The sequence below is a fragment of the Coffea arabica genome, chromosome 2e (genome assembly GCF_036785885.1).
Source record: "Coffea arabica cultivar ET-39 chromosome 2e, Coffea Arabica ET-39 HiFi, whole genome shotgun sequence".
Classification (NCBI taxonomy): Eukaryota; Viridiplantae; Streptophyta; class Magnoliopsida; order Gentianales; family Rubiaceae; genus Coffea; species Coffea arabica.
The window spans coordinates 66,965,828-66,993,269 of NC_092313.1; the positions used below are offsets into that span (position 1 = coordinate 66,965,828).

Sequence of the window (27,442 nt, forward strand, 5' to 3'; positions counted from 1 at the left end):
TCCTTCATTTGGTTCAGATATCCTTTCTCTCTCTCGGACGCACCCCTTCTTTTCCCTCAAATTTCAAAAGTTCAAATTCGTTTCTTCTCAAGAAAAATTTCTAAAAATTGATTCTACAAACAATCTCACAGTCTTTTTGCAAACAGATTAGCATCTAAACCTTTTTCTAACTGTCAAACATTCATCCGATCCCAAATTTCATCATAAAACGTAGTTTCAAAAAACTCACCCACTTTGGCAGATTCGAACATTCATCTTCATCTAGATAGCACAATTAGTCCATTTCATCCACATTCTCATCACATTCTGCAAGAAAATCACTCGGCATTTCACTATAGTGCGATTGAGAGGCAGGGCTTTCAGTGTCGAACGCACAACCTCACTTAGAGATGAAGAAGTTGAGGTGCCATCAATAAGGAAATCTGCTCATCTGTCTGAAAAACACATTTCCAAATAGAAACGGACTGATCAAATCGAGCCACAATCTACTACATTGCCCAGATTCATCGATGATGTTGCCATAGATAAATTTGAGTGGATTTCACAAAAAGGTTTCATCACTCAAAAAACCATCATTCCTTCTGAATTCCGTAAGTTTGATTTAGACCCTGTTCTTAAGTTTTTTTATTATCAAAAATGGTCTCATATTCTGTCCCTACCCAACACCTACTTCCCTGAGATGTTCCATCAGTTTTTTACTAATTTTAGGAAAGGTAACTCTCATACTGAATTTATTTCTCGTGTTAATGGAGTGGACATTCTTCTTACTCCTGATATTGTCAATCCTGTTTTGAGAACAAAAATTGAAGAAGACTGTCGTAGTAAAATTACGAATTTTTTCTCAGATGAAGAATTTTCAACTGCTTATCATCATTTTCACACTGAAAAACTGATGACTTACTTTCATACTTGCTTTAACATACCTGTTGAGGTCAAATTGGAGGATCTTAGTTCTCAAAATCTGATCATTTTTACAATCATTTTCAATTTGTTGGCTCCTATTGATGGTCATAGGACTGATGCAAATAAAATGACACTTTACTTGTTTTATTGCTTTGTTGAGAAAATTCGAATTGACTTTGGTTTAGTCATGTATAAATTCTACTCAAAGTTACTACTGACAGCCGTAAGAAACTTTCTTATGGAAAGTTTTTAACTCCAATTTTTGCTCATTTTAAAATTTCTTTCACCAGAATATCTCCAAAAGAAACTTCCTCTTCTGTTTTCACCAAAGCATATTTTAAGAGAAAAAATATCAGATTTTTTGATAGCCACTAGTGTTATAAGGAAGTTATTTTGGAGTCTCGAACCAAAAGTCGTCATGAAACCTCTGCTACTCCCAGACCTTCCAAACAGTCTCGTCTTACTTCACCATTTTCCATTCATTCTCGCAAATCCTCTTCTCAACCCACTTCATCCACTAACGAAATCATTGGGTTACTTGAGGATCTCAAGAATCATGTTTTTCTTCTTGAAGATGGTCTAATGATGACCATGACACCTGAGCAACAGGCTGCATTCTTGGATAAAAGAAATTTGCTTATGCCTCCTGTCCCATAAGAGAAAGAACCTACACATGAAAAGCAACCACGAACTAAGTTCATTCCTCCCACTGCTAAAATAGATGCTTCGAGCTCTCAGCCTACTCCTCATCGTCCCCCAACTTCAAAAAAAAAAAACAAGGCTCCAGCCACATAAGGAAGTAAAGCAGATGATGAAGAGACCGAAGACGAATTGGATCCCTCTTCGTTTTGTCTTGCAAGGAGAATATCCGGACCATCTAAGATCACACTTTAGGCACTCTAGGGACATTTGCACTTTATATTAGGATGCATTTTCAGTTTTTTTTTTGTAATGTTTTTTATGTTTCGTACTGTGTTTCCCTTGACGTTTTTGAATATTATCATTAATGAATTTTGGTTGATATGAATTGACATCATTTGATATTATTTTTCTGCTAATATTAGTTGGTGATGGTTGTCATTGATTGATTTTGATGTTAGCTGATGATGTTACTTTTGATGGCAATTACTTTCTGATTTTATAATGATAAAAAGGTGGAGAAATTACTGAATGATTTTGAATTGGTGATTTTGAATTGATTATGGTTGCTATGTAGAAGAAGGATTTTTTGATAATATTATGTTGACTATGATGAAAATTACTTTGCTCATGATTTTTCTCATGTTGGTATTGAATGATTTTGAATTGGTTATGGATGCTATGTGTAAGGGGGAGTTTTTGCTCTTTTTTTTAAATATCATCCATTGTTTTGTCATCATCAAAAAGGGGGAGAATGATGATCTTAATCCCGATTTTTTGATATTTACAAAATAATTGGATAATTCAAACTAATATTTTTTCAATGCGAAAGATTTTCAACTCTGAAGAAATTTGATTTAAAAAGTAATTGAAAGAAGAAAAAAGAAAGTCGAAAACTGTCGGACGCTCACAATGACAATACCGGATATCCGATAGAAAGGGCAAGTACCGAACGATCATATCGGACGAAAAACATCATCACCAGACGTCCGAAAGAAATGAAATGATTTTTCAAATTTCCTTTCCGCTTTCGGACGCAAGCATCGGATTCCGATACTCCCAATGGCTAGTTGACTCTTCATCTACTTTCTATCCGTTGGAAGCTTTAATGAAGTACTTTTTTGGTCTCCCATAAATAGTGCATGGTCAGAAATTTTAAAAAAAATACTTTTTGTACACTGAGAATACAAAAAGATCAAGAGTAGTTTTAGTGAGAAAATACTCTCCAAGTAACGTTTGTACTCTTTGTAATGTAAGATTTTTTGTAAACTTTTCATTTGTGAAAGAATATTTCAATAGTGTTGTGACGAACCCACCTTCTCCTAGGGCCTACCCTAGAAGTTAGCGAATCGCTTGCATGACTCTCGCCAGGACTCAATCACTTACATGAACTTCAGAGATAACATTATCATTGAACAACTGAACATTCACTCTTAAGTACCACTCCAATCAGCTTGAAACATAGATTTGTCCACTAAAAGAAACAAAATACTCGTTCTAAACATCCATTATTAATATTACATCAACTCAAAACAGAAGATTCAACCATCTTAAAATACAAAAGAAAACGTGACTCCAATATATACACATAGTGATGGAATTTCCCAAAACAACTTTCCAATTCCATCTATTCACTTTTCAATCTCCAACTCCTGTAAGGAAAACAAAGTTAAAAGGGTGAGCTTACGCCCGTGAGGTTTCCATGCAAGTAACAATCAATAAGCACTTAAATCAGTACAATTAAGCGAGTAGTATACATTTCACTGTACAATCACTTTCATTAAGCAATTGAGGAAGCACATCACCAAACAATCACTTTTAAAAGGATACGGTGCTCGCATTAGAGCCACTTCAATGCACTACACACTCCACCGAACTCCTCCTTATAACCTCCAAAATAATAAACACTTCCCTCACTTGGATGGCCATATCAATATCAGTAATCTACTACTCCGTGGTAATACTCGAGTATACCGAAACAGTTACCCAAAGCTACCGTCCTACCCGACCAAGCCCTTTGCTGGCTCGAATAGTCCGTTGAACAGAGGGTTTTGGGGCCCAGTTCAGCTAGTGTGATAAGGTACACACATGGCTTACAGTCATGCACACTTACAATATCACTTGATCAAATATCAACCTTTAACCTCAACTATGTCGAGTGCGATAAAGTACACCCTCGACTTAGAAGGCGAGGGACAATTGAAAACACTTCACAATGAATCACTTAGCAATATTTCATAATAAGCACATTTGCCATATAATTGCATTTATGTACACATAAGCAGTTTAACACATAAATTCGGAAAACACTCACCAAAGATTCAAATGACTACTCTCGAGTCTCGAATTGGTTTCCTGGTTCACGGCTACTTCCTGGTACAAGTTAATAATTCTAAAGTGAATATTCATTTTATATACAACCATTTAAGGTTTAAGTAACTAAAACCCAAGTTCCTAAGCTTATAAAACGAATCACCAAAATCTAGCAACCTTCCTTACGTTTGTCTTCAAGATTATTAAGTTTGGTAGCTTTAAAACAAGGTTAATGTACATATACACCAAATTTTAATATCATATAAACACTTGAGCTAAGATTAACTCATTTCCAATCTAATGTGCAAGGACTAAGACAAGCAAACGTTTCATTTCTTCCGTCTAGGCTAAAACAGATTCTAGTTTGACCTTAAAGTACAAATATAATATTTTCAATATTCATTTATCATTTTATTTTGAAACTCATTGACTTTATTGTTTTAATCAAGAATTATACCTGTTTTTGCAAGTTAATAATTTATAAGATATTTATTTTAGGAGTAAATCATTTTCCACTCAAGATTATAAGCGGTTTAGGAGTACTTCATTGGTCCCCTTTTTAATTAATTAAACTCTAGGTTATTTGTAAGTTAAATTTTATTCCACTACACCAGCCCCTCAAATTTTATAGTCTTTAAAATATTTGTGAAGACAATATTAACTAATTAGAAGCCAATTTAGGTACATAATTATCATGAGTTTTCCCCTCATTTGCTTTAGTTTAACTCTACTTGTGGAGCTGTATATAGCCATTAAATCTCAGGGTAACCGTAGCTATCATTTATGAAAGCTTACAAAGTTGGAAATTAGAGGAAATGCTGGTTCAAATTTGGTTCCTCATGGCCATTATCAAAGCAAAGTGCATCCGGGAAGAAAAGGAAAGCAATAAGAAAGGCAGCTTTGCCACCCTCTGATATTTTGATCACAACTGGAGCTACGCTTATCGGATTGAGGCGAATTTTATAGCGTTTCGAAGCTAAGACATAGACCTACATTTATTCTGAAGATATCGACATCCAGTTATCGCATTTTCAAGGCCAAAAAGGGACGGTCAGAAGCACAATCTGTTTCATTTTCTCGGTCAGCAACCAAAACTAGTAACGTTACTTCAAGTTTTCGACGAAAACTCTATTCTTTCACTTGCTTAAAGCTCTAAATATTTAAAATACATTCACTCCAGCATATACCAAGGCAAATAGCATCTAGTTTCAACAAATTATTCAACCCAAAAGCTACGCACAACAATCTGTCTTCAACTAATTACAATTTACAGCAGTATAGCAGTTTAACATGTGGTGTTTTCTCATAATTTTCTTTTCAATTTCATGCTCCAACTAGACATGCAGGGGATGATCATTCAACTACAGACCATCTTAAGCAAAACATAGAAATTTATAGCCAAAAATCCAAGAGAAAAGCTGAACCAAGATTTATATCCTCTCTCGACTATAAAGCTGGTTCGTAGCAGCAAGTAATGCCTAAAGACGAGTTTCTTCTACTAGATCCCTCCATTTTATGCTCAAACCTCTCATGCATGAAGAAATCAAGATGTTATACAACATATTACAGATTAACACAGAATTTTAGAGTCATTATTCACCAAAGACAGCTTAAACTTTTCCATCCCCCCCTCACTCGGATGAAGCTGGAAAAAATCCAGCAAGGATCTTCCATCGGTCCTCTCAATTTCCAACTTTTCCCAAATTTCTTCAACTAAACTTCTAATAATACCTGAGATAACCATATTACATGCTTTTCTTATATTATATTTTCCATTTTTACACTGCTAATGAGCTGAAATTCATGTAATTAACTCCCGGTTGCTACAACTTCAGTCAAATAATCATTTTAACCTCAAACCAGAATTTTTCTTCAATCGAAGCTCATTTCCTCTGCTAAAACTTATCTTGCAGCTTGTTTATATATATATATATATTATATAATATATATATATATATATATTCATTTATACTCAATAAATGAGTATTGATCACAGAGAATTTACCTCTTTCCTTTAAGAGTTAAACTGACCAGATTTTCCCAGCTTTGTTTCCTCAAGGTCTGCACCAGCTATCCCTCCTATTTTCCTTGCCTTTCTCTTCTTGATTATGATCAGTAGATGATAAAGCTAACCAAATTTTCTCTCCCTCACTCTTAGTTCCACCCCCTCGATTCCATTTTTGGAAAGAAAGAAAGCAAGCTGCCTTGTGTTTCTTTCCTCTCAGTCACCGCCCAACTAGAAATTTCTTTCTCTTTGTTTCCTCTCGGTTGTCTTCCAGAAGATGGCTTCCTTAGGTTGCATAGTAGTTTAACCAAGATTCAGGGTTAGTTAGGTCATTGGTATTAACTTATTTGCTCACTAAGGGGCTGCGGTTTTATTATTTCATGCATTGACTTCAAACTTCATTTGTTATAATTTATATACCCTTACAAAATTCTCGTACATTAATCTAGGAGATTTTCATACATTCGGTTTTAAAGGAAAATCAACTAGACATATAATTTATTCAACTGTATAATATATGCTACGTGTCTAGTAATATATGCAAATGACACAATTTACAATATACATACCATGTGTTTATTTGATTCATAAAAATTTTTCTACACCAATCTAGGATATTTCTAATTCTCGATTTCATAGAAATTCAATTGGACATTTAATTTAACCACTTATTCGTTATTTCTAATAAAATAAATGCAAAGCACACACCTGATTTTCTCGAGTTCTCACAAGTGTAACTTTGTGAGGATTATCCTGAGGGATTATAAAACTTCTTAACTTGACCGAGTGAAACTTGGGACAAGGAGGAAGTGAGCCTTCCTTTATACACAAGATTGGTTGTATTACATCAATTTGAAGAAACATGTTTTGTGAATTGATCTTCGAGGTAAGAGGAGGTTGGTAGTCAATTAGTTTGCAATTCTTCTCTTTTTATTTATTTATCATCTTGTGATCCTTAAATTGCATATCTCTTCTACTTCTCTCAAGTGATATTCCACCTTTATTGATTAATTCATTGTGTGATCTCTTAGAAAAGAGGGTAAATTTCGTATTGAGCCAAAAGTGTCCATAACCTGATTAGTTATTTTTAATCAACCTAATTTACCCTTCTCTTAGGTTGTCTTGGGGCCTAACAAAGGCGCATAATTAGACATGTACTAAAAACAGAGTTTAAATTAATAAAGTAGATGGATGTAATAGAAGTTAGACATGGAGTCCATCTTCGTTGAAGCTCATACATTAATAATAATTCACGAGTATGCAGCAAAGCTACTCAGCATTCGTCTGTTAACTAAAATCAGGATACTAAATCCAACAATAGCTCATGTTTATATAGAAAGAAAAGCCTGAAATATTGCTCTGGACATTATTACGTGGCACAATCAAACTAACATGAGAGTATAAGTCAACTTATCTGGAAAACTGAATTCCAATTTAGCAAATTACAATTGGAACAGATTTGGACTTTTTACCAACCACAACTAGCATCTAGGACTCTGAAAAAGTATGAATGAATAGCCAAGAACCATTAGACTTAAAAAAGAACTATGACATGGAAACAGACATATAGCAATCGAAAAAGACATGATGCAAGAGATATGTTGATGCAAAACAGAGGCACTTCAAATCTATGACCATAACAAGCGAGCAATCTAAAACATTCTTGACAGTCATTGATCAATAATCAATCAACATGGTTAATAGATGACAATCGAGTAAAAAGACAATACCCCTGCAAAGTTATAAGTCTTCCCAGATGATTAAATAAAAAAAATTTAAAAGATAGAGTCACTCTCCAACGATGACCACAAAAGAAAAGCAACCTGAAATTCTTTACTTGGTCTATTGCACCAATGTAAAAGGCACAAGCATCACAAATTCAAAATCTACTAAAGTTTTTAAATAGCATAGCTTCATATCTAGTCACTCTCAAAGTATGACCACCAACAGCAAGCAACTTAAAGTATTCATTTTATTAATAAATCATGCAAAAGTGTCAGAATCTAAAAGTAGCTACTGCTGCAACAGTGACTACTAAAAGTGTTAGAATCTAAAACTAACTCCTCCAATGTAATAGTACGTGACCAAAATTGACAAACCACAGAAAAGAAAAAAAATAAAAATAAAACAAAATATTTTGCACATAACTTCCCCTTCTATATGATCTGGTTTCGAAATTTATCAAACAAATCAAGTGATCAAAGGCACATTAAAAATCTCAGATTTGAAGCTATTGAAAACCATACAAACTCTAAAACCCTAATCTACCAAGTAAAGTTACATATCCTAGAAAACCTAACCAAGCTTTAACCCTAAAAACCTAATCCTCCAAGTAAAGTTACAGATCCTGGAAAATCCTAATCAAGATTTAACCCTGAAAGACTTTCTGTGCTATAGCAGTTTTAAATCCAGATTTTTATAAATTCAAATTTACTCTAAAAAATGTTCTATGTCAATAAACTAAATTCCTATCTCCCAAAATTCTGAAGTCCATAAATCTGTCACAAAACAAATAAAAAAAAGTTACTCGTACATAAAAAAAAGCAAAAAAGATCATTTAGTCATAAAAGATTAGCAATATCGAGAAAATAAATTGATAAAATTCAAACACCATTTAGAAAAGAAAAATAAAAAAATTAAAGGTATTAGTAGACATTATTCACCTGAATGTTCCACTAACATTTTAACTAGTCAAAGTCCATGAATTTGCTGCACTTTTCAGAGGCTGAACCACTATCTGAATAAAGTAAAAACCCCAAAAATCTATATCACACATTCTGGATGGAATTTTTATTTAAGTGAAAAAAGGAAAGTTCAAGAACCGACCTTGTATCAAACATTTCCGATGAAATATTTATTACAAAAAATAAATTGAATTTCAAAAAGAAAAACAAAAAATTAGTGAAATGAATAGCTTTAGTTTGCCAGAATCTTCAATTGGCGTATGAACAAATAAAAAAGCCCTGAATTTGCATCTTTCTTTCTCCGCCATTTTCACACATAGAAACACACATCCAATCCCGATCTCTTCTGGAAAACAAGAATTTGTTCAAAGAAAACTCTGAAAATTTTAGGAAAAAAATATAAAATTAGGACCAATTTGAACGTTATAATTTGGGAAAAAATATAAAAAAAAGTACAAAAATTTTGAAATGACACAGAGATAGTGAATATCAGCTTTGATAAGAGAAGTGAAGGAGGAAAGGCAAGGGAAGAGTAGGAGGGTTTATATAAGGAGATGGTATTTTGAGAATGGGAAATCGCCAATTTGGTTTCTAAACTTTTTCACTTAAACCAATTTCATTCTTTACGATTTTGTTTCACCAATTTAGTTCTCAAACAATTTTATCGGGTTCAATGTAAGACTTATTGGGAGGCGCCAACACATTTTATGTATTTTCCACGGCGGATCAAGGGTATAATTGGAATGACAGGTTTAATTGTCTAATTATAGGGATTATAATAGCAACTTTGACATCATGAAGGAAAAGAAACCTCTGAAAATTGGGAGAGAAGAGCTCATAGGAATTAGGGCAAGTCACTGAACTTGGATATTTGCAAGTGAAATGCAATCAACCAGAAACTTGGACAACTCCGCCTCAAGTTTATATAGCAGCCAACACTCAAATCTAGGTAGCCGAGCAAGTGGGCAATTGACAGGGGTGAAGGGAGAAAGGGTAGAATTCTACAATGGGGATGAGGCAGTAATTTGTCATTGCCGTGAAGAATGTAGAATTGTTACTTCGTGGACATTGGCGAACCCAGGCAAAAGATTTCATGGATGCATAAATTACGGGGTAATTTTTACAATTAATCACAACATATTGCTTGTATATTTGATGTATTATATAATTTACTACAACTAATGGCTGGAATTAATGGTCATTGTAGACACCAAAAGCCTGCAATTATTTTCTGTGGTATGATCCACCTATGCAACTGATAACAAAAAATATGATGGCGAGAAATTTGAAGAATTTGAGGAAAGCTAAGGAAGAAAATAATTTCATGAAAATTGAAATGTGTAAGCTTGAAGAAGAGAACAAGGTGCTCAAAAGTGAAATTAGGAAGTTGAAAGCAGCAAGGAAGTGGCTAATGCTGGTCGTGGGTTGCATATGTATTATGGTTATTGCTGTACTATTACCCAGTGGCAATGAAAGGAATGTCAACTTAAAAATGCTACATTAGATCCTATTGTATGAAGTTAAAAGTTGAGTAATTGCTTCATGTAATTTGAATGCTGTAATGTTGGAATGTAGACATTGGTGTATGGAACATGTTTATGTACTAAAATGGAACATTGTCTCGATTGGTGTTTTTGTAAAATGATTGAGAGATTTTGTCAAAGTTGTTGGGCACATTATCTCCAACAATATCTTTATAAAATGATTGAGAGATTTTGTCAGTTGTTGGGGACATTACCTTGAAAGACGTCTTTGTTAAAATTTTACCAGAGATTCACCTCAAGTTGTATAACAAAGTTGATAGAGTTTCGTCTTAAATTTTGACAATCCCTACTGGCACAATTACCAAATGTATCATATAAAATGCTAAACAACAAGAAGAAAGTCAAAGTAAATGGTACAAGAAGAGTGCCAATAGAAGTTCATAGTCATCAACATAGGTGCGACATTGCCAATATAGCAGGCTGAATTTTACAAAAGCATTAATTCTCTTTAGACAAAATGCAGCCACATCAGATCATTAGAAGTTGACACATGTATATTAACCAAAATACATCAAATTCCTATCGTTAATCCAATTAGTACTTTATGACAAAACAAAAGCTCTTAATGTACAAAACAGAGCATGTCCCGCAAAATAGAAGCTTTTTATTCCCAAGCTGCATTAAGTTGACCGGCAACAATATCATCTTCTTCATCCAACAGCCTATGTGCCTGCACAAAAAAATCACATGTCAAAAGCCATAAACAGTCTCCTTTTAAGTCATGTCAAAATCATTGTCCAGCAAATGTGCAAGACATGCTGTTAACTTTATAAATTACTTCAACTTACTGTCTCCTTTTTCCTAGTCATTTTTCCATTTGATAGAGGGAATGGATCAAAAACAGTCATAGCAGCCTTCCTTTTTCTCCATGCTCGAGCTTGCCAGGTTCCACATGTTTGCCGATTATGTCCTAAGCCATGACAGAAGGAACACTTGGTGAATTTCTTTCGCACTTCAGGTAGTTCTTCTTGAGCTTATGGCTGTAAATCAATAACCTATACATCATCAATAGCAGCCTGTGCTTTATCACCTGACCATGAAATAAAGTTAAACAGTTAACAAGTACAAGAATAAAATTATTATGAACTACAAATACATGGAAAAATCCTATTGCTGACCAGTTGGAACATCTGGCATTGAGCTAGATTCTGGAGGTACTTCAGTCGGCTCCTTGTCAAACACTTGATCTATACTCATCAAAGCACCATTAGTTAAGTATTACACCATAAAACCAGTGGAGGGATAGGTCAATTTACCAGGTTTTGGGGGTAATTCACATGTAGCATTCTCCCTTGTCTCAAGATTTTGTGGACAAGTTCTCTTGTTATGGCCAAGTGTCGTGCATTTGCACCAAGCTCATTAGAAGGTACCAGCAGTGGACACTTTCTCACTGTATGCCCCTTTTGATTGTAATTTTTACATGCCATTCTAACAAGGCCAGATTTGGAAAGTTTGGTAAACCCCTTTGAATTAGGCCTAGGCTCTTCTAGTTCCCTTCTTCTTACTTTCTTTGGCCGACCAGGTAACTTCAACCTCAAGGGTGATAAGACAGGATCCTTATCCGATTGCACCCAAACATTTGGCCCACTCAAAGGAGCAATTGCTGGCCCATAAGCCTTCAAGTAACTGTCTCGTGAGTAGTAATGATGAACAAGACTTTCTGGCTCTTGACCTATTAAAGAAATACAACAAATCACATGGCAGCATGGCAATCCAGTCAACTCCCATCTCCTGCAGCTACAGGTCTGCTGCTTTAAGTCCACCACATGTTTGCCTCCATACATGTGTGTAACCTCAAATTTATCTTGATCAGACCATCTCGCAATGTTTGCAGCTGCTTCTATTTTTTTCCTTCTCCAGTTTCTTTTGAAATTTTGGGCAAATCTTATCACTCATCTTTTTCATCCACTCCCTTTTCGTACGAAGCCTTTCTATTAGATAGATTCTGATAGTCTCAAGCATTCCAAGGGTTGGCTTTTCCCTTGCATCCATTATGACCGAATTAAAACTTTCACATAAATTATTAAGGAGAATATCACACTTGGCAGTCACTCGAAAGTGTGATCTTGACCAGTAATAGGGAGAGGTGTTGTCATTTAACCACTTCCAAGCAGCTACATCATAATCCCTTAAACACTCTATCTAATTTTCGAACATCCTCATGTACGATGACCTTGCACATGTCCAAAATCTTTCCTTCAATGCTTCACCCAGATGATATTTTTTGAAGTTGTTGTGCAAGTGCCTTACACAATGTCTGTGCTCAACATCAGGAATGACTTCTTGAATTGCAGATCCTAAACCCTGCAAAAAAGACAAATGCAGGTTTGAAACAATCAGTAAGAATTCATATATCTGCAATAAACATATACAAACAATGTAATCTGATTTTATTCACCTTCTATCTATAACTTATGAAGCTCCAATTTCTTTGATCGTTGATGGATAGGTCATATTTCAAGAATTCAATAAACCACTTCTATGACCTCTTATTTTCTGCTTCAACTACTGCGTATGCAACTGGATAAACACAGTCATTTGGATCTATTCCAACTGCAGTTAATAACGCACCCGGATGTGGACCTCTCAAGTGGCAACCATCAACTCCAATTATCTTCCTAAAACCAGATTTAAATCCCCTCTTCAGTGCCTCGAAGCAAATGTAAAGTCTCTGAAATCTTTGTTTTCCGGAATCTTTATCTAATGTAGTCTTCATGTACACTGTAGAACCAGGATTTGCCTTCATTAGTTCATCACAATAATCCCACAATCTGTTGTACTGATCTTTGAAGGTCCCATGGATCAAAATTTTTGCTGTCATGAATGTCTTATAAACTTGAGGTTTAGTAATGTTTACATTCAGCTTTGCATGTACCATATCCTTGAACTCTGCAACTATTATTCTCTTGTTCATCCTTAGAAAGAACCAACCTTGTATCAAATATTTCCGATGAAATATTTATTACAAAAAATAAATTGAATTTCAAAAAGAAAAACAAAAAATTAGTGAAATGAATAGCTTTAGTTTACCTGAATCTTCAATTGGCGTATGAACAAATAAAAAAGCCTGAATTTGCGTATTACTTTCTCCGCCATTTTCACACACAGAAACACACACCCAATACCAATCTCTTCTGGAAAACAAATAATTTGTCGAAAACAAGAATTTCTTCAAAGAAAACTCTGAAAATCTTAGGAAAAAAATATAAAATTGGGCGCAATTTGAATGTTATAATTTGGGAAAAAATATCAAATAAAGTAGAAAAATTTTGAAATGATAGAGAGATAGGGAGAGAGATGGTGAATATCAGCTTTGATAAGAGAAGTGAAGGGAGGAAAGGCAAGGGGAGAATATGAGGGTTTATATAAGGAGATGGTATTTTGAGAATTAACGGTCGGGCATTTCAAAATAAGCAGAGGAATCTCATAGTCGGTGACTGAGTGTTGTTTTCTTCGTAATTCAAAGTGCCCCCCTCATAAAATATTTGTTTCTCGTTTTCTCCCCATGATTGTTTTACAATTGGATCCATTTGTAGCCTAAGTTTTTCAGTTTTTTTCTAATTTCACCCAATTAACTTGACAACCCCAAAACTGAATCTGATTTTGTCACTAAGATGCACAGATTGCAAGAAAAGGAGAAAAAGGTACAGCCTTGAGGGAAAAAAGGTACACGTAAGGGCTTATTTATTCATAAATTGTATTTTCTATCTATTCTCATCTAGGATAATTTGTACATTTTGTAATTAATCAAAAATCTGGTCCACATTGAATAAACCAAGACAAGATTATGGAATTTTTAAACTTCCATTTTCTATAAATTAGAGAATGTTAACTATTACATGGTCTATAGTTAATTCTTTGAAACTAGTTTAGCATTGTGACAAATCCATGTTCAACATTTCTTTCTTAATCAGACAATATAGAAAGAACTAAATTATTTCTTAATTAGATAAACATGAAAACTAAGTTATAATAAGTTATTATTCACCAACACATTCACAGATGAAAGCAGAAATAAATGTAATAAATAAAGCTAATTTTCAAATAAATTATAAATATATATAGGAAGATTTTAATGATGAAGAAAATACAAAAAAAAAGAATTTGATTTTTTCAATTATTACCCGATTGTAAAGAAAAATTAATAATAGAATGATAAAATGGAATTAGAAATAAGAAAATTTGATTTTCCCTTCTTTACTTGGCTATCACTCTATATTTCAAAAATAGGAATAAATGATGTATATAATACACCTTATATAAAAATCTCTTTGGTGTGTATATAGTTGGTCTATCTGCTTCTACTTGCAATATAGTGGTTTCATCTTTTGAAGTTGGAGTCACTATAAATTTTGGATTTAATTGTGAAGACAATGGTCTATAATACATTCAATAAATTACAGCAAAATTTTTTGTATATCTTTCAAATTCGTCTCCTTGTAAATGAATAACTAAAACTATAGAATTCAAAACATGTGGATCAGTTATATCTACTGAGAAATCAGGGGCGCAATTGAAATAAATTGGTCCATTACATATATTTGTTTGAATCATAGCTAGTAATGAAGTCTTATATCTTTTTTAACCTCTTATCTCTTAATGCTAGATAAATTGGAGCATCTACCCCTACATGAACTAATGGTTTGACTGCTACTTGAATTAATTCAAAGTGAATATATCTATAACCTTTACTGAAATCTTTTTGAATAGTAATATGATTCAACAATGGAATTGTTTGAAATTCTTCTTGTTAGATATGGTTTCTTCATGTGTTTTAACAGATAAAGCCCAGGGTATGTTAAAACTTTAAATAAGTAAAACGAACAATAATCAGAGTAGTATAAAGTAATAAAACTTACAGTAATCAGAGTAGTCTTTGAAAATCAGAAGCTTTAATGAATTCGAACTTGTTGAATCATTGATGTACAAGGATTGAAATTGGGAGTATAGGGAAGGAAGAAATAAGAAAGAGCACTCGAAGTTTTTTCTAGGCTGAAATCTACTTTCTAAAAAACCCGATGCCTTCTTCGTGATTTGCAATCTATTTATAGATGTTACAAAGTTGAATTTCATTTGCATTTGATTGCCGACACCTTATCTCTTTGAAATGTGGCCGACATCTTTATTTGAAATGTGGCCGACATCTTTAAAAGATATTTGGGTCTTGAACACATGGCCCTCCAAAAGGATCAAAAGTTGAATCTGATGTTGAATCTGACATGGAGCTTGATGCCTCTTTTGTCTTTTGTTCTAGTCCTTTTGCTTGATTTTGAAGATAACTCATGAATTCTTTGAGCATCTCTAGATTCTGCATCATCTTTTTGAGTAGAAATTCATTAGCTGTTGCTTCTATTGTTGAAGTTGATGATGATTCCTTCTTTTGGGGAGTAGTTGGAGTACTGACTTTTGAGGCTTCATGAACTAACCATTTGAGTTTTTCTCCTGTCTCGAGAAATTTTAGAATATTTTCTTGATCACATAGATCTAGATTGAATCCTGCCCACCATTTAATCTTGAATTCTCGAACTAGTGACATTGGAAGTGGTTTTTCTAATTCTTGTTGAATCTTGAAACTCCAGCAAAATATCCATGGAACTTTAAATTCTATATGAAATAGGATTGGTCTTGAGTATTCTTCTCCTTTGGCCTTTTTGAGATATGTTTGAAATCCTATTAATGCTCTAGGAGGTAGAATTTCTTTTTGAGGACCGAACCAATTCCACCAATGATGAAACCAAATTGGAAATTCTCTGTTGCAACTTTCTTTGAATGTAAAGAACCATGCGTGATTGAATGGCCTAAATAGAAAGGCACGATACCAAGCCATTTTGTAATCTTGATATGTAAATCCATCTGGAATGAATCTTACTGAGAAAGACTTTTTTGAATATAAAGAAGTCCATTCATTTGGTGAACAAACCTTTCTAATGATACGGTTTGAATGACTGATTACTTCTGGTTTTTCTTTATCTGGAATGGGGTAAATTTCAATGGATTGAGTATCCGTAAGGATCAATTCATAATAATCTAATTTTTTTGCAGAATCATCTAGTTGCCAAAAGCATTTTGAGGGAAACAATCTTTGAGTGAGATTTATGAGTGCATTATAGGGAGGTATTTCTTGGAATCTGGTCAAAGTAATATGTTGAGTGAACGGTTTAGTGAAGTAGGTGTTTTCATTAGGTTTATATTGGTTTAGAGGTTTTGAAGGGTTTTGATTGGGTTTAGTGTTGGCAGGGTTTCTGGCTGCCTGAATATAACTTAATGCTGGGAAATCTTGAAGAGTTTGGAATCTATTTGGGGTTACAGGAATTTGAGTAAGACTTATCTCATAATCTTTTGGAGTCTTTGGTTTTGAGCCTGAACCTTCTGCTTTTGAATTCATTTTCCTGCACAATTCAACAAATAATAGACCTTAATTCTTTTTTCTTCTTTTGAATCAGAACTTGATATTCTCCAGAATCTCTTCTATTTTGTTCTTCCCAATTCTTTGCTAGAATGATTTGATCAATCATTCTCTTCTTGATGTAGCATTGTTCATTAAGATTAAGAATTGCCTTTGATCTTCTGATTTTGACTTCATCATATCTATGGATATGATATGGCTGGATTCTCCCTTGAGGGGTATAGTAAATGAGATTTCGAGAGGATAAACGAGCATATTTTTGAAGTTGATTTTCCTCATAAAGTCTTTTCCTAATGGTTTTTATCATTTCTTGCTTCATTTCCCTGTAAAAATTCTCTTGTTAAAAAATCAGGAAGAGAATTATTTTCTCCTTTTATAAATTCTATTTCAAAATCGAAGACTGATAAAATAGCTTGCCATCTAGCAAAAATTTGTTTTGAAACTATATTTTGAACATTCTTTTGTAAAACTTCTTTTACTGATTCACAATCTATTCTTAATAAAAACTTTTTGTTATACAAATCATCTTGGAATTTTGATATGCATAATACTATGGACAAAATTTCCTTTTTAATAGTAGAATAATTTTTTTGAGGTCCTAACCATGTTCAAATCTAACTAATTCTTCTTTCAAGTTTTCTAATTTTTGATTTAATATTCCTCCATATCCTAATTTTGATGCATCTGTTTCGACTATCATAAAAGCTTTAGGATGAGGAAGACTTAGGCATGGTAAGGTTTGAATTCTTTCTTTAAGATATCTAATTTTTTGGGTATGATCTTCTTTCCATGGTTTAGGATTCTTTTTTAACCTATTAAACAATATCGAACATTCTTGTCTTAGTTCGGGGAAAAAATCAACACTATAATTTAAACATCCTAAAAATCTTTGTAATTGATTTTTATCTTTAATTTCATTGGAAACTTATCTGCAAATTCTAATGCCCTATTTATAGGTTTTATGGTTCTTTATTAATGTCATGTCCTAGAAATCTTATTTGAGTTTGAAATAATTTTAATTTTGATGCTAAAACTACTAATCCATTTTTCTTAACTACCTTTAAAAATATATTTAAATGTTTAAAATGTTGTTCTAATGATTCAGAAAATATTAATACGCCATCTATATATACTATGCTAAATGAACTATATGAATTAAATATATCATTCATTATGTTCTGGAATTCTGAGGGGGCATTTTTTAGTCCAAAAGGCATAACTTTCCATTCATAATGTCCAAAAGGTGTTGTAAATGCTGTTTTATACCTGTCTTCTGGTGCTATTATTATTTGCCAATATCTTGATTTTAGATCAATTTTGAGAATATCTTAGCATTAAATAATCTACTTAATAAATCTTTTTTATTGGGAATTGGATATCTTATCCATTGTAAAACTTTATTTAATGGTTTATAATTAATTACTAATCTTGGAACTCCTCTTTCTTTTTTAACTTGATTCATCACATAAAAAGCTGCACAACTCCAGGGTGATTTTGATGGTGTTATTAATTCTTTATCCATTAGAGCTTGTATTTCCTTTTTGCAAAATTCTAATAATTCAGAACTCATTTGTATTGGTCTAGCCTTAGTTGGAATATCCTTTTCATTAAAATCTTTTTCATAAGTTAGATTAATCATATGTTGTTTTCTATTCCAGAATGCATTGGATATATCAGCGCATACTTCCTTTTTTATTAATTCTTCTAATTTTGTAATTCTAGTTTTCATGTTTACTTCTTTTAATTGTTCTTCTATTCTTAAATAAGATTTTTCTTCTTTAATAAAATTTATGCTTTGCTTAACATGTTGAATAGTATTTATTGTTTTATACATAAAGGATGATGGCAATATTTGTAATTCTTTTTGTTTGATTGGTGTTAAAAATTTAAATGTAATGGTCTTACCCATAATATTTGTAGAAACTCCATCATAATTTACAGTGAAGGGATATATTTGAATTAAAAAGGGTGTTCCTAATATCATGCCATTATTTATGTTTTTAACTATTAAAAAATTATGTTTTAAACAATAATTATAATTGCATATTGATCCTTTAGTAAATTTGTATTTTACTTGCAATTTTTCTCCATTTGCTGCCAATAATTCTTCCTTAGTTCTTTCACAATATTTAGTTGGAATTAGTCCTTCTTTTATACAGCTTGAATCTGCTCCACTATCGAATAGGGCTACATATGTTTCTTTGAATTCTTCTACCATTACTTTTACTAAAGCATACCATTTTTGAAATGTCATTTTTTCTATTATGTTTAAATATTGTTTTTCGTCTATTGGCTTTTCAGAAATTATTATTTCATTTGTTTTTGAGGTAGACGGTTCATCTATATTTTGTTTATTATTTATTAGTGACATTTTTGCTTCTATTTCTAAATCTTTGGTCTTTAAACTAATTATTTCTTGCTGTAATTGTTTTACTTGTACCTTTAGACTATTAATTTCTGTTTGAAGGTCTTTAGTAGTTTCCTTTCTTATATTATTTATATTAGAATATTTATCTATTAATTTTGAAATACTAAATGATTCGATGATTTTTGGCATTTTATCTTCTTGTATTATTAAACTTTTTAGTCTTTCTAAATATTCTTTCTTAGCTATAGGATCATCTATTTTATCAATTATATCTAATAAAAATTCTTTATCTTCTTTTTTGGTAATAATATTTAGGTATTTTGGATTATTTAAACAATTATATTCTTCTTGATCTTCTGAACTACTTATATCATTATAATAATCATCTTCTGTTTCTTGATCTTTTTCATTTATTAATAAACTAATTAATTTATTTTTTATATCTTTTTCCTCTGGACATATTTCATTTAGTTTCGCTTTTAGTCTACATTTATCTGCTTTATGTCCTATTTTCCCACATTTCCAGCAAATAATTTTCTTTTTATTATATTTTTTACTTTTCTTTTTCTCATAATAAGATTCTTTATTAGATTTTTTATATTTTCTCCTTTTTATTTTTCTTTCTATATGCTGAGGGGGATTCTATTTTCTTAATTTCAAAAGCTTCGCAAATTGATCCTTCTTCTTTTATTTTTGAACCATACTTAATTTGGAGTTTTAATTCTGAACATAAAATTAGACCTTCTTTTTTAACAAAAGCAAATAATTGCCCAAAAGTAATATTTTCAAATGAAATAACTTCAGTTCCCATTTCTTTTTGTAAATTATCCATTATTTTTTATGAAAATAAACTTGGTAATGCTGTTATAAATTTTTCTTTCCAAAATGAAGCATTGCAGTCTGGTCTTCTTAATACATTAGTCAAAAATATATCTTTATACCATCTAAAATCTGACAACGTTGGACATCTTAAATTTGTTAAAAAGGTTTTGTTTGCATTTAATTCTTCCTTTGGATTTCCTACAAAATACATTACTATTGTTACAATTAAAAATTTTGCAGCATCTGACTGTACTTGAATATTTCCTTGGTCATCTTCTATTTCTATTGTATGACCTAATATTGATAATTATCGTGAAGAGTTAAGGCATTATCCCACCAATTTTTTAATTGTCCTGTAAAACCAGAAACTAATAAGGTTGCAATGTTTCTTTCTTAAATACTTTTTAGCTTATATGCTAATCTAGTCATTCCCATTTCTTGCAAAGTATTTAATACTTCGTATTCTGCTCTTCCATCTATATTCCATTTGTATATTGAATCTCCATCATATTTTGTAGTATGAAATTTCGATCTTTCTTCATATTGTATATCAGGGGGGTTGGGTCTAGGATAATAATTTCTTGTGCTTACTAGTTGCCAATCTTTTCTGTTTTTAAAATTTTTTCTTCGTTTTATTCTATTTATTTGATTACCTTCTTTTTCATTAATTGTTTTTCTATAGAAGTAACTATATCTGTTTCTTCTTCTGAATAACTTGATTCTTCTTATGTATTTTTTTTAATCAAAACTAAGATTTTATTGGCAAAACAACAACGTACATAAAGCATCAGACATCATCTAGGTCCAGAACTAGCCAAAGGAGAGCTACTACCCTATAGACTGCCACCGCAGGGAAGTGAATTCCCGATTGTCTAAGACTACTGATGCTCGCACTAGATTCGGGAGTTGTTGAAACGAAGTGCAGAATAACTCTGATGATAATCGCAATCCCGCGAGTTCATCTGCTGAAGAGTTCGCCTCCCTGAAAACGTGTGTTACAGAAGCCGAAAATGAGAAAAGCAGCGCTCTTATGTGTCGCAACGTATTGCAAAGGGACCACCGAGATGTCGCTCCCGCATTAATTAGACTGACCAGGCTTTTAGAGTCTACCTCCACCAGCAGGGGTCCCCTAACTAGATCCTTACACAGGTGAAAACCATGTAGCAAAGATGAACTCTCTACCCTCAAGACATCTGTGAGAACCCGACATTTTCTAATTTTCTAGGCTTTATTTTATTTAATTGCATGCCTTTTCTACATTTTTGTTATTAGGAAATTTTCTAGATAAATTTTATGAGTAAATATAGTTTTTAAATTATTTTTCTAGTATCCGTTAGTTTTTGAGAAATTAAGAGTGAATACCGAATGTGAGACCCGCTAGTGCAGTAAGTGCGGTAAAATTCGGTCAATTAGGTTAAGTTTTGTATATCGGGAGTAATTTACTAGGTGCTAAGAGATAATTAGAGGTTTCCTAGATGGATTAGTATAGGAGAGACAAAAAGATAATTATCAACCAAAAAGGTGATAAGTGTCACCTTGTGATTTAATCTTGCACTTTGACCACTATTCATGCACTTTACTAATATCCCAAAATTGATAAAAAATCTTCATTTTCTTCACTCTTGTGGCCGACTCTCTCAAGAAGGAAAAGAAAGGAAACCTTCAACTCTCTTGCTCTCAATCTTGCTCAATATTCCAATTCAACCGATCAAACTTGAAATTACTCCATAAAACCCCCTTAACTAAGTAGTATTGAGGTAGTTAGTGGATTGGAAAGGAGAAGTGCTAAGTTGTCTCTTTCCTTGAGTTGGTAAGGTGAGTAGCTAAGGAATGCTTTCTTTGGTCTTGTTAATGTTGAATTAGTGATTTGTGTTAGTTAAAGAGGTGATTTTGTGGGTTATTTCATGACTTTTAGTAGCGATTGATGAATTTTTATTTTTATTCATAATTTTTCTATTTTTATATGTTTAATCTTAGTTGGCCATGGATGATGGCTTGGTATGGTTTAGAATGAACTTATGGAGTGTTAATTGTAGCTATTTGCGAAAATTTTCAGTTTTGTGCGAAAATTTCAGCTTTAGGGTTCCGATTTTCCCTGTTCTGTCCGGCTTTATTTGAGCATGTTAGAGGCCGAATTAGGCTTAGAATAAAACATAAAAGTTGTAGAAAATGATGTTAACTAGCTGCTTGCAAAATTTCAGCTCAATCGGAGCAGGGTATCTTGTGAAATGACAAAATTGCCCCTGCTGCCCTGTTTCTGTCAAAAATGATGATCAGCCTCTGTAAGTGGTTAGTTTGACCAGGAATATAACCGAATTGGTTGTCAATGTCTTCTTAAGAATTATAGACTTGTATCTTATCTTTCAGATGGCTTTGGAATTACCTAAATCGGAGTTGTGTGTGCTGAGATATGATTGAATGAATCAGGACTGCTAGTTGAATTTCACAATGAGCTTCGAACTGGAAAATCTGGGGTTGTTTTGATAAATTTGACCTAGTTAGGGTGAGAACTGGACTAAGTAGTCTTCATCAAAGTTATAACCCTCTGTCTTAGCTTTGAAACGGTATAACTTGCACTTCAATCCAATAAGTGTAGTTTCGGTTATGTCCGATATGCTAAGTAGCAGTGAATCTGCCTTTTTGGTTTCTTAGCTTAAAGCTCATTTGCGGTCATTTTCCTAGCTAAATCTTGTACTTGAATGACTTTGAGCCTATTGAATGGCTGTTGTAGTGAATTTATATTGTGTACGACTTAGGGATTGATTGAGGAAAATAATGAAGCCATAAATGGCTGGAAAATAGGTAAATACAAAGGGCGTGCTGCCCAAATTTACACTCGAGAATTAGGTAACGATTTGAGAGCGAATACCATATGAACCATCTAGGATATTTGTGCCCTCTTTTATCAAGGTATATAAGTTCGAATCAGACCGAAACTTGTACACTTGAAAAAATAAAATTTACGACTAATAGAAATACGTTTTCTTCATTTCTTCGACTCAAATGAATATTTCAAAGTTTTAGGAGCGAGCATAAGTTTTCCAAATATTTTACTCATGTCCTTTGGTTTAAATGTACTCTTTTCACTTTCAAAATCATATTTATACTTTATACTAGTAGTATTTGAATTGTCTTCGATTCACCTAACTTTTGCTGGAGGAACTGTAATATTTTCTCCTGATTAATCTTAGGGTTCATCGATGATTGAGAATGTTACCCGGAAAGATATTCTGGACGTTATTTTGCCTTCATAGGTGAGTGTACCACTCCCCTGAATTGTTGTTTACTCGGTTCATCTATACTTGAAATGTGTGACATGGATAACTATGAACTGTGTTATTCTGAATGAGACGAGGGTGTACTTTATCACACTCGTTCTCTTGCCTGTACTGAATGAACTGGAATCTATTACTTGTTATTTGTACTTGTTATGTACTTGAATTTGTTACTTGCACTTGTTATGAGATCGTTTGGAAGTGTGTCCAATGATCTTCCTGTTAAACTTGAGCTCAACCTCATGGGGAGTTAATTAAATCGAGCCAGCAAGGGCTTGGTCGAGGTAATTGACAATCCATGGGTACCTGTTCCTGGGGAATCTTTGGGTATTGAGACTCTTGATTCCGGTATACTCGAGTATTACCATTACTGTTCCTGTTCGATGTTCGGGTCCGGTAAGGGGTATGTTTGGTGAACGGGATTTTGGCGTAAGAGGGATCTACGGACACGAGTGTGTTATTAAACGTTGACGGAGAGTTAACGAGACTGGATCAAGTATTGCAACGGGGATTTGGCTCCTGAGGGCCACCTATATCCTTTAAATTGTGGTGTTCGTTTATTTCTCTTACTTGATGTGTATATGTGCCCTAAAAGTGTTTTCTCATGATTTCCACTGTTATACTTTTGGTACCTCATTAAGCTTCTAGTTCACCCCGTTCCATTATCCTTGTTTTCCTTACAGGGAACCACTTTTGAAACTGTGATTTTGAAGCATGAATCGAGCTAGTTTAGATATTTTGTATAGCTCCTCAATGGTTGGAAACCCTAATTGCACTTGGATTCTAATGTTCCCTTTTGATTTGTAAAAAAATGAATGTGGTTTAGATAAGCGTGTATTCATGTTCATGTGTTATATTTGGTTTGTATAAGTCCATTTCAAGGATTATATGAAGTTACTTGTATTCGATTGGGTCCTGGTCGGATTGTGACGTGGCCGGCGCTATTCACTTTCCGTTTCGATTTTCGTTTTTTTGTTTCGTAATTTTTGCTTCGTTTGAGCGCGCTAATACCTTCCGGAACATTTTAGACTGTACGTAACCGTGCTAGTAGTTCTGGCGAGAGTTGGGCAGACAGTCCGCTAACCCCTTTGGTACGCCTTAGGGGAAGGTGGGGCTGTCACAACATCCATCTCCCCAAATTCCTTGTAAAAAGCAAAGATTAAGCGGCCTTCAGAGTCTCGGAGTAAACCACCCCCAAAAGCTCGCTTGTGAAAGACACTAGCGTCCATATTCAACTTGACATGATGCGCCGGAGGGCGTTTCCAAGACACTGCATGTGCGTGTTTCCTCCTCGCCAATCGGGTGCTCAACCGTGCCCAAGGGTCTCTCGCATCTCCCCTAAAATGGTCCGCAGAGAGTATCTTTGCCACTCCCAGCTATTGCACAAATCCGTCAACCAAAGCAATAACCCTACAAGCCGCAAACGTCGCCCCCTCGAAGAGCGCCTTGTTCATGGACTTCCATAGGAACCACAGAATTACTAGCGGGACCACAGTCCTTATGTGGTCCCGTGTAACCAGTGAAGTTGAGCTAAACCAAGACAAAACCATCCCAGACACCGAAGAGGAGTGGGAATCAATAATTCCAAACCTCTGTCGAAAAGCGCTCCATACCTCTATTGCTATTGGGCCTGTCATGAAGAGGTGAACAAGTGATTCTTTCGGCGAGTGGCAACATAAGCAACATGATGCCATGGGGACTCCCCGACACTTCAGGGTCGCATCCAGGGGAACCAGATTACGCATCACCTTCCATGCAAAGAAAGACAGCTTCAATGGCACTAAGCTGGTCCAAGTGAAATCGTCCACTAGTGAGGTGTTGCATTTCAATCGAATGCTCTCCCGAGCAGCCTTGGTTGAGAACTCCCCCGAGGCGAGCGCACCTAAACCATACGATCGTGTTGTTCTGGGAACACTTGAATTTTCTGAATCTGACTAACCAGATAAGCAGGCACCCAGTGCCTCAGCTTCTCTATATTACAGCCCCTGTCATCAAAGAACTCCGCGAGCAGCATGTGGGGTGGGTCATTAATGGAGAGCAAGTCCACCAGAAGGACCTCAAAGACTTTTTCCACACACCATCTGATGTTACTCTCTGCTGCCCTTCGAATTCCCTCCAACCGCCTCCATGAAGGGGAAGGTCTAGCTACCTGAGCTTGGAACGGGTGTGTACCCCTAACATATTTGGCGTGCATAAAAGCAGCCCATAATGAATCGTTTTTCTGCAACCGCCACTAGAGCTTGCAAACAAAGGTTGAGCACATGTCCTCCTAGGAGCGAAAACCCAACCCGCCTTCAGCCATTGGATAGCTGACCTTTTCCCAAGACGTCCAATGAATGCCTTTGGAGTCAGTATTTTTATCCCATAAAAAGGCCTTACATACCTTTTCCAGCTTTAGCAAAACTGCCCGGGGAGGATCCAACACTTGCAGCAAGTACATAGCCATTGAGGTAAGAACATGCCTCAGTAACACTAATTTACCTCCTGACGATAGTAACCGTGAGCTCCAGTGGAACAGGCGGCCTTGCATTCTAGCCACCAGGGAATCAAATAGAATGCACGTCGTTCTGCCTTTGAAAATGGGGACCCCCAAATACGTGAACGAAAGGTACTGCTGATGGAACTGCAACATCGAGGCCACCCTTGCCCCATGTTCAGCGGACGCTCGAGCCGACAAGATGAAACAGTTTTTATGGGTATTAATTTTCTGATCCCAAAAAGCCTGGTAGGAGTCGAAGAACAACTTCGAGGAGGCCAACCCACCCTCGGAGCAGCAAGTGAAGATCAAGATGTCATCCGCAAATGCCAAGTAAGGGATACGCAGCCCAGAGAAGACAAAGAAACGACTCTCATCTTGACAAAATAAATGATGCAGTCCTCGGCCCAAGAATTCTGCCACCAGTAGAAATAAAGCCGGGGAGAGCGGGTCGCCTTGGCGAACCCCTCTTGAGGATTTAAAGAATCCCACTGGAGAGCCATTGATTACACCGAGAACCAATTTTTTGACAATTTTCAGAAGAGCAGATCCACCACCCACTCGTGAAACCCAAATTTTCAGAGCATAAAGATAAGAAAGCTCCATTCAACCCTGTCAGACGCCTTCTCCATATCCAGCTTCAGTATCAAGTTCAGGCATCATAACTTCCTATCAATATCCATTGCCAGTTCCTGTGCTACGAGGATGTTGTCTGCAATACCCCTGGCCGCAACAAAACCTGCCTACCATGGCAAGATCAGTTTAGGAAGCATATGATTGAGTCGGTTCGTTAGAACTTTGGAAATAATTTTGGAGCTTAGGTTACACAGGCTGATAGGTATAAACTCTTGCCATTTAGTCACTCCCGGTACCTTTGGGATTAGCACAATCAGTGCACTGGAGAAGCCTCTTGGTTTAGGAGCCCCTTTGAAGAAGTCGTGAACCGCCTCCAGTAGCTCATTTTGAATAACTGGCCAACAGGCTTGGTAGAAGCCTGCGCCAAAGCCGTCCGGTCCCGGTGCACTATCTTTTGACATCGAGAACACCACCTCTTTTACTTCCTGTAGCGTTGGCAACTGTTGGAGCTTCATATTGTCCTCACAAGTCAGGGAGGGGAGCGAGAATTCCAAGCTTGGAGCAGCCCAGCCCTCCCGTTCCGTCCGGAACAACTTCGCATAGAACTGCTCTGCCGAAGCTTTGATCTCCTCCTCGTCCTCTAGCCAACAGCCCGCATCATCCTTGATCCTTGATATAAAATTAACACTTCGCCACTACTTAACGAACGAGTGAAAGAATTTTGTATTGGCTTCGCCCTACTGAATCCATTTAAGTGCCGATTTTTGCTTCCAGTACTCACACTCTACGCCTAATGCCTGTGCATACCTTGCCCGAGCCTCCCCCAGGTTCAACCTAGATAAGTCATCACGAGCCGCGTCAAACTCCTCCTGCCGCTGTCGTAAGTTTTCCTCAGCATCTTGCCCGAGCCTCCTGCCCTAGGTTCTTATGTTGATTCTTCATTTATAATTACTTCATCTAAAGTATTTATTCTAGGAGTACTTATTGTTAGTGATTGTAAAGTTTGAGATATTCTACCTAAAATTGTATCTGTTGAATTAACATTTTGTACTAATTCTTGTTCTCTTTCTCTTGGAAGGCTTCTTGGTAGAAAATGAGGAGCTGAAATATCGTTTGGGAGTCTAGAAGTTGGTCTTTGTATACTATCAATTTTTGTAGTTACTATTTCTATATGTTGTGATATTGTATGAAGTATTTGATTTGCATAGTTATTCTGTTGATATAATTTTTTAATATCTTCTATACTTACATTATTATTAGTACTTGTTTTAGCTTCTCTTCCTTTTTAAAAAGGTGATGCTGTTATTTCTCCTTGTCCTATGTTTATTTTAATTTCTTGTAACGGAGGATGTATTGATGTAACTATTTGATCATCTTTTAATTTCCGTTTTTATATAAATTTGTTTGTACATTTATTTGAGGTGTATTATA

At 34.7% G+C, this 27,442-nt stretch overlaps 1 protein-coding gene and 1 long non-coding RNA gene across 2 annotated transcripts; both read right to left on the reverse strand.

Moving 5' to 3' along the window:
- Nucleotides 1–2,924: 2,924 nt before the first annotated feature.
- On the reverse strand, nt 2,925–6,141 carry LOC113729617 (uncharacterized). Its single transcript, XR_003458161.2, has 3 exons — nt 5,861–6,141; nt 3,857–3,915; nt 2,925–3,194 (listed from the first exon to the last, which is right to left on the reverse strand). It is a non-coding gene; the product is annotated as an uncharacterized lncRNA (long non-coding RNA).
- An 18,194-nt stretch (nt 6,142–24,335) lies between these two features.
- Nucleotides 24,336–26,041, reverse strand: LOC113729337 (uncharacterized). The gene is made up of 3 exons (XM_027253644.1): nt 25,343–26,041; nt 24,899–25,180; nt 24,336–24,707 (listed from the first exon to the last, which is right to left on the reverse strand). Exons 1-3 carry the CDS (start codon nt 26,039–26,041, stop codon nt 24,336–24,338), a joined length of 1,353 nt encoding a protein of 450 aa, XP_027109445.1.
- Between the last annotated feature and the right edge of the window lie 1,401 nt (nt 26,042–27,442).

What these genes read in the sequence shown, in the direction of transcription:
- LOC113729337 (XM_027253644.1), bottom strand. Translation starts at nt 26,041, where the DNA reads ATGGAGCTTTCTTATCTTTATGCTCTGAAAATTTGGGTTTCACGAGTG. An exon ending in TTTTGCTAAAGCTGGAAAAG is followed by an intron (nt 25,181 to 25,342) that starts GTATGTAAGGCC and finishes TGGCGGTTGCAG; the next exon opens with AAAAACGATTCATTATGGGC. An exon ending in ACTGGGTGCCTGCTTATCTG is followed by an intron (nt 24,708 to 24,898) that starts GTTAGTCAGATT and finishes TTTGCATGGAAG; the next exon opens with GTGATGCGTAATCTGGTTCC.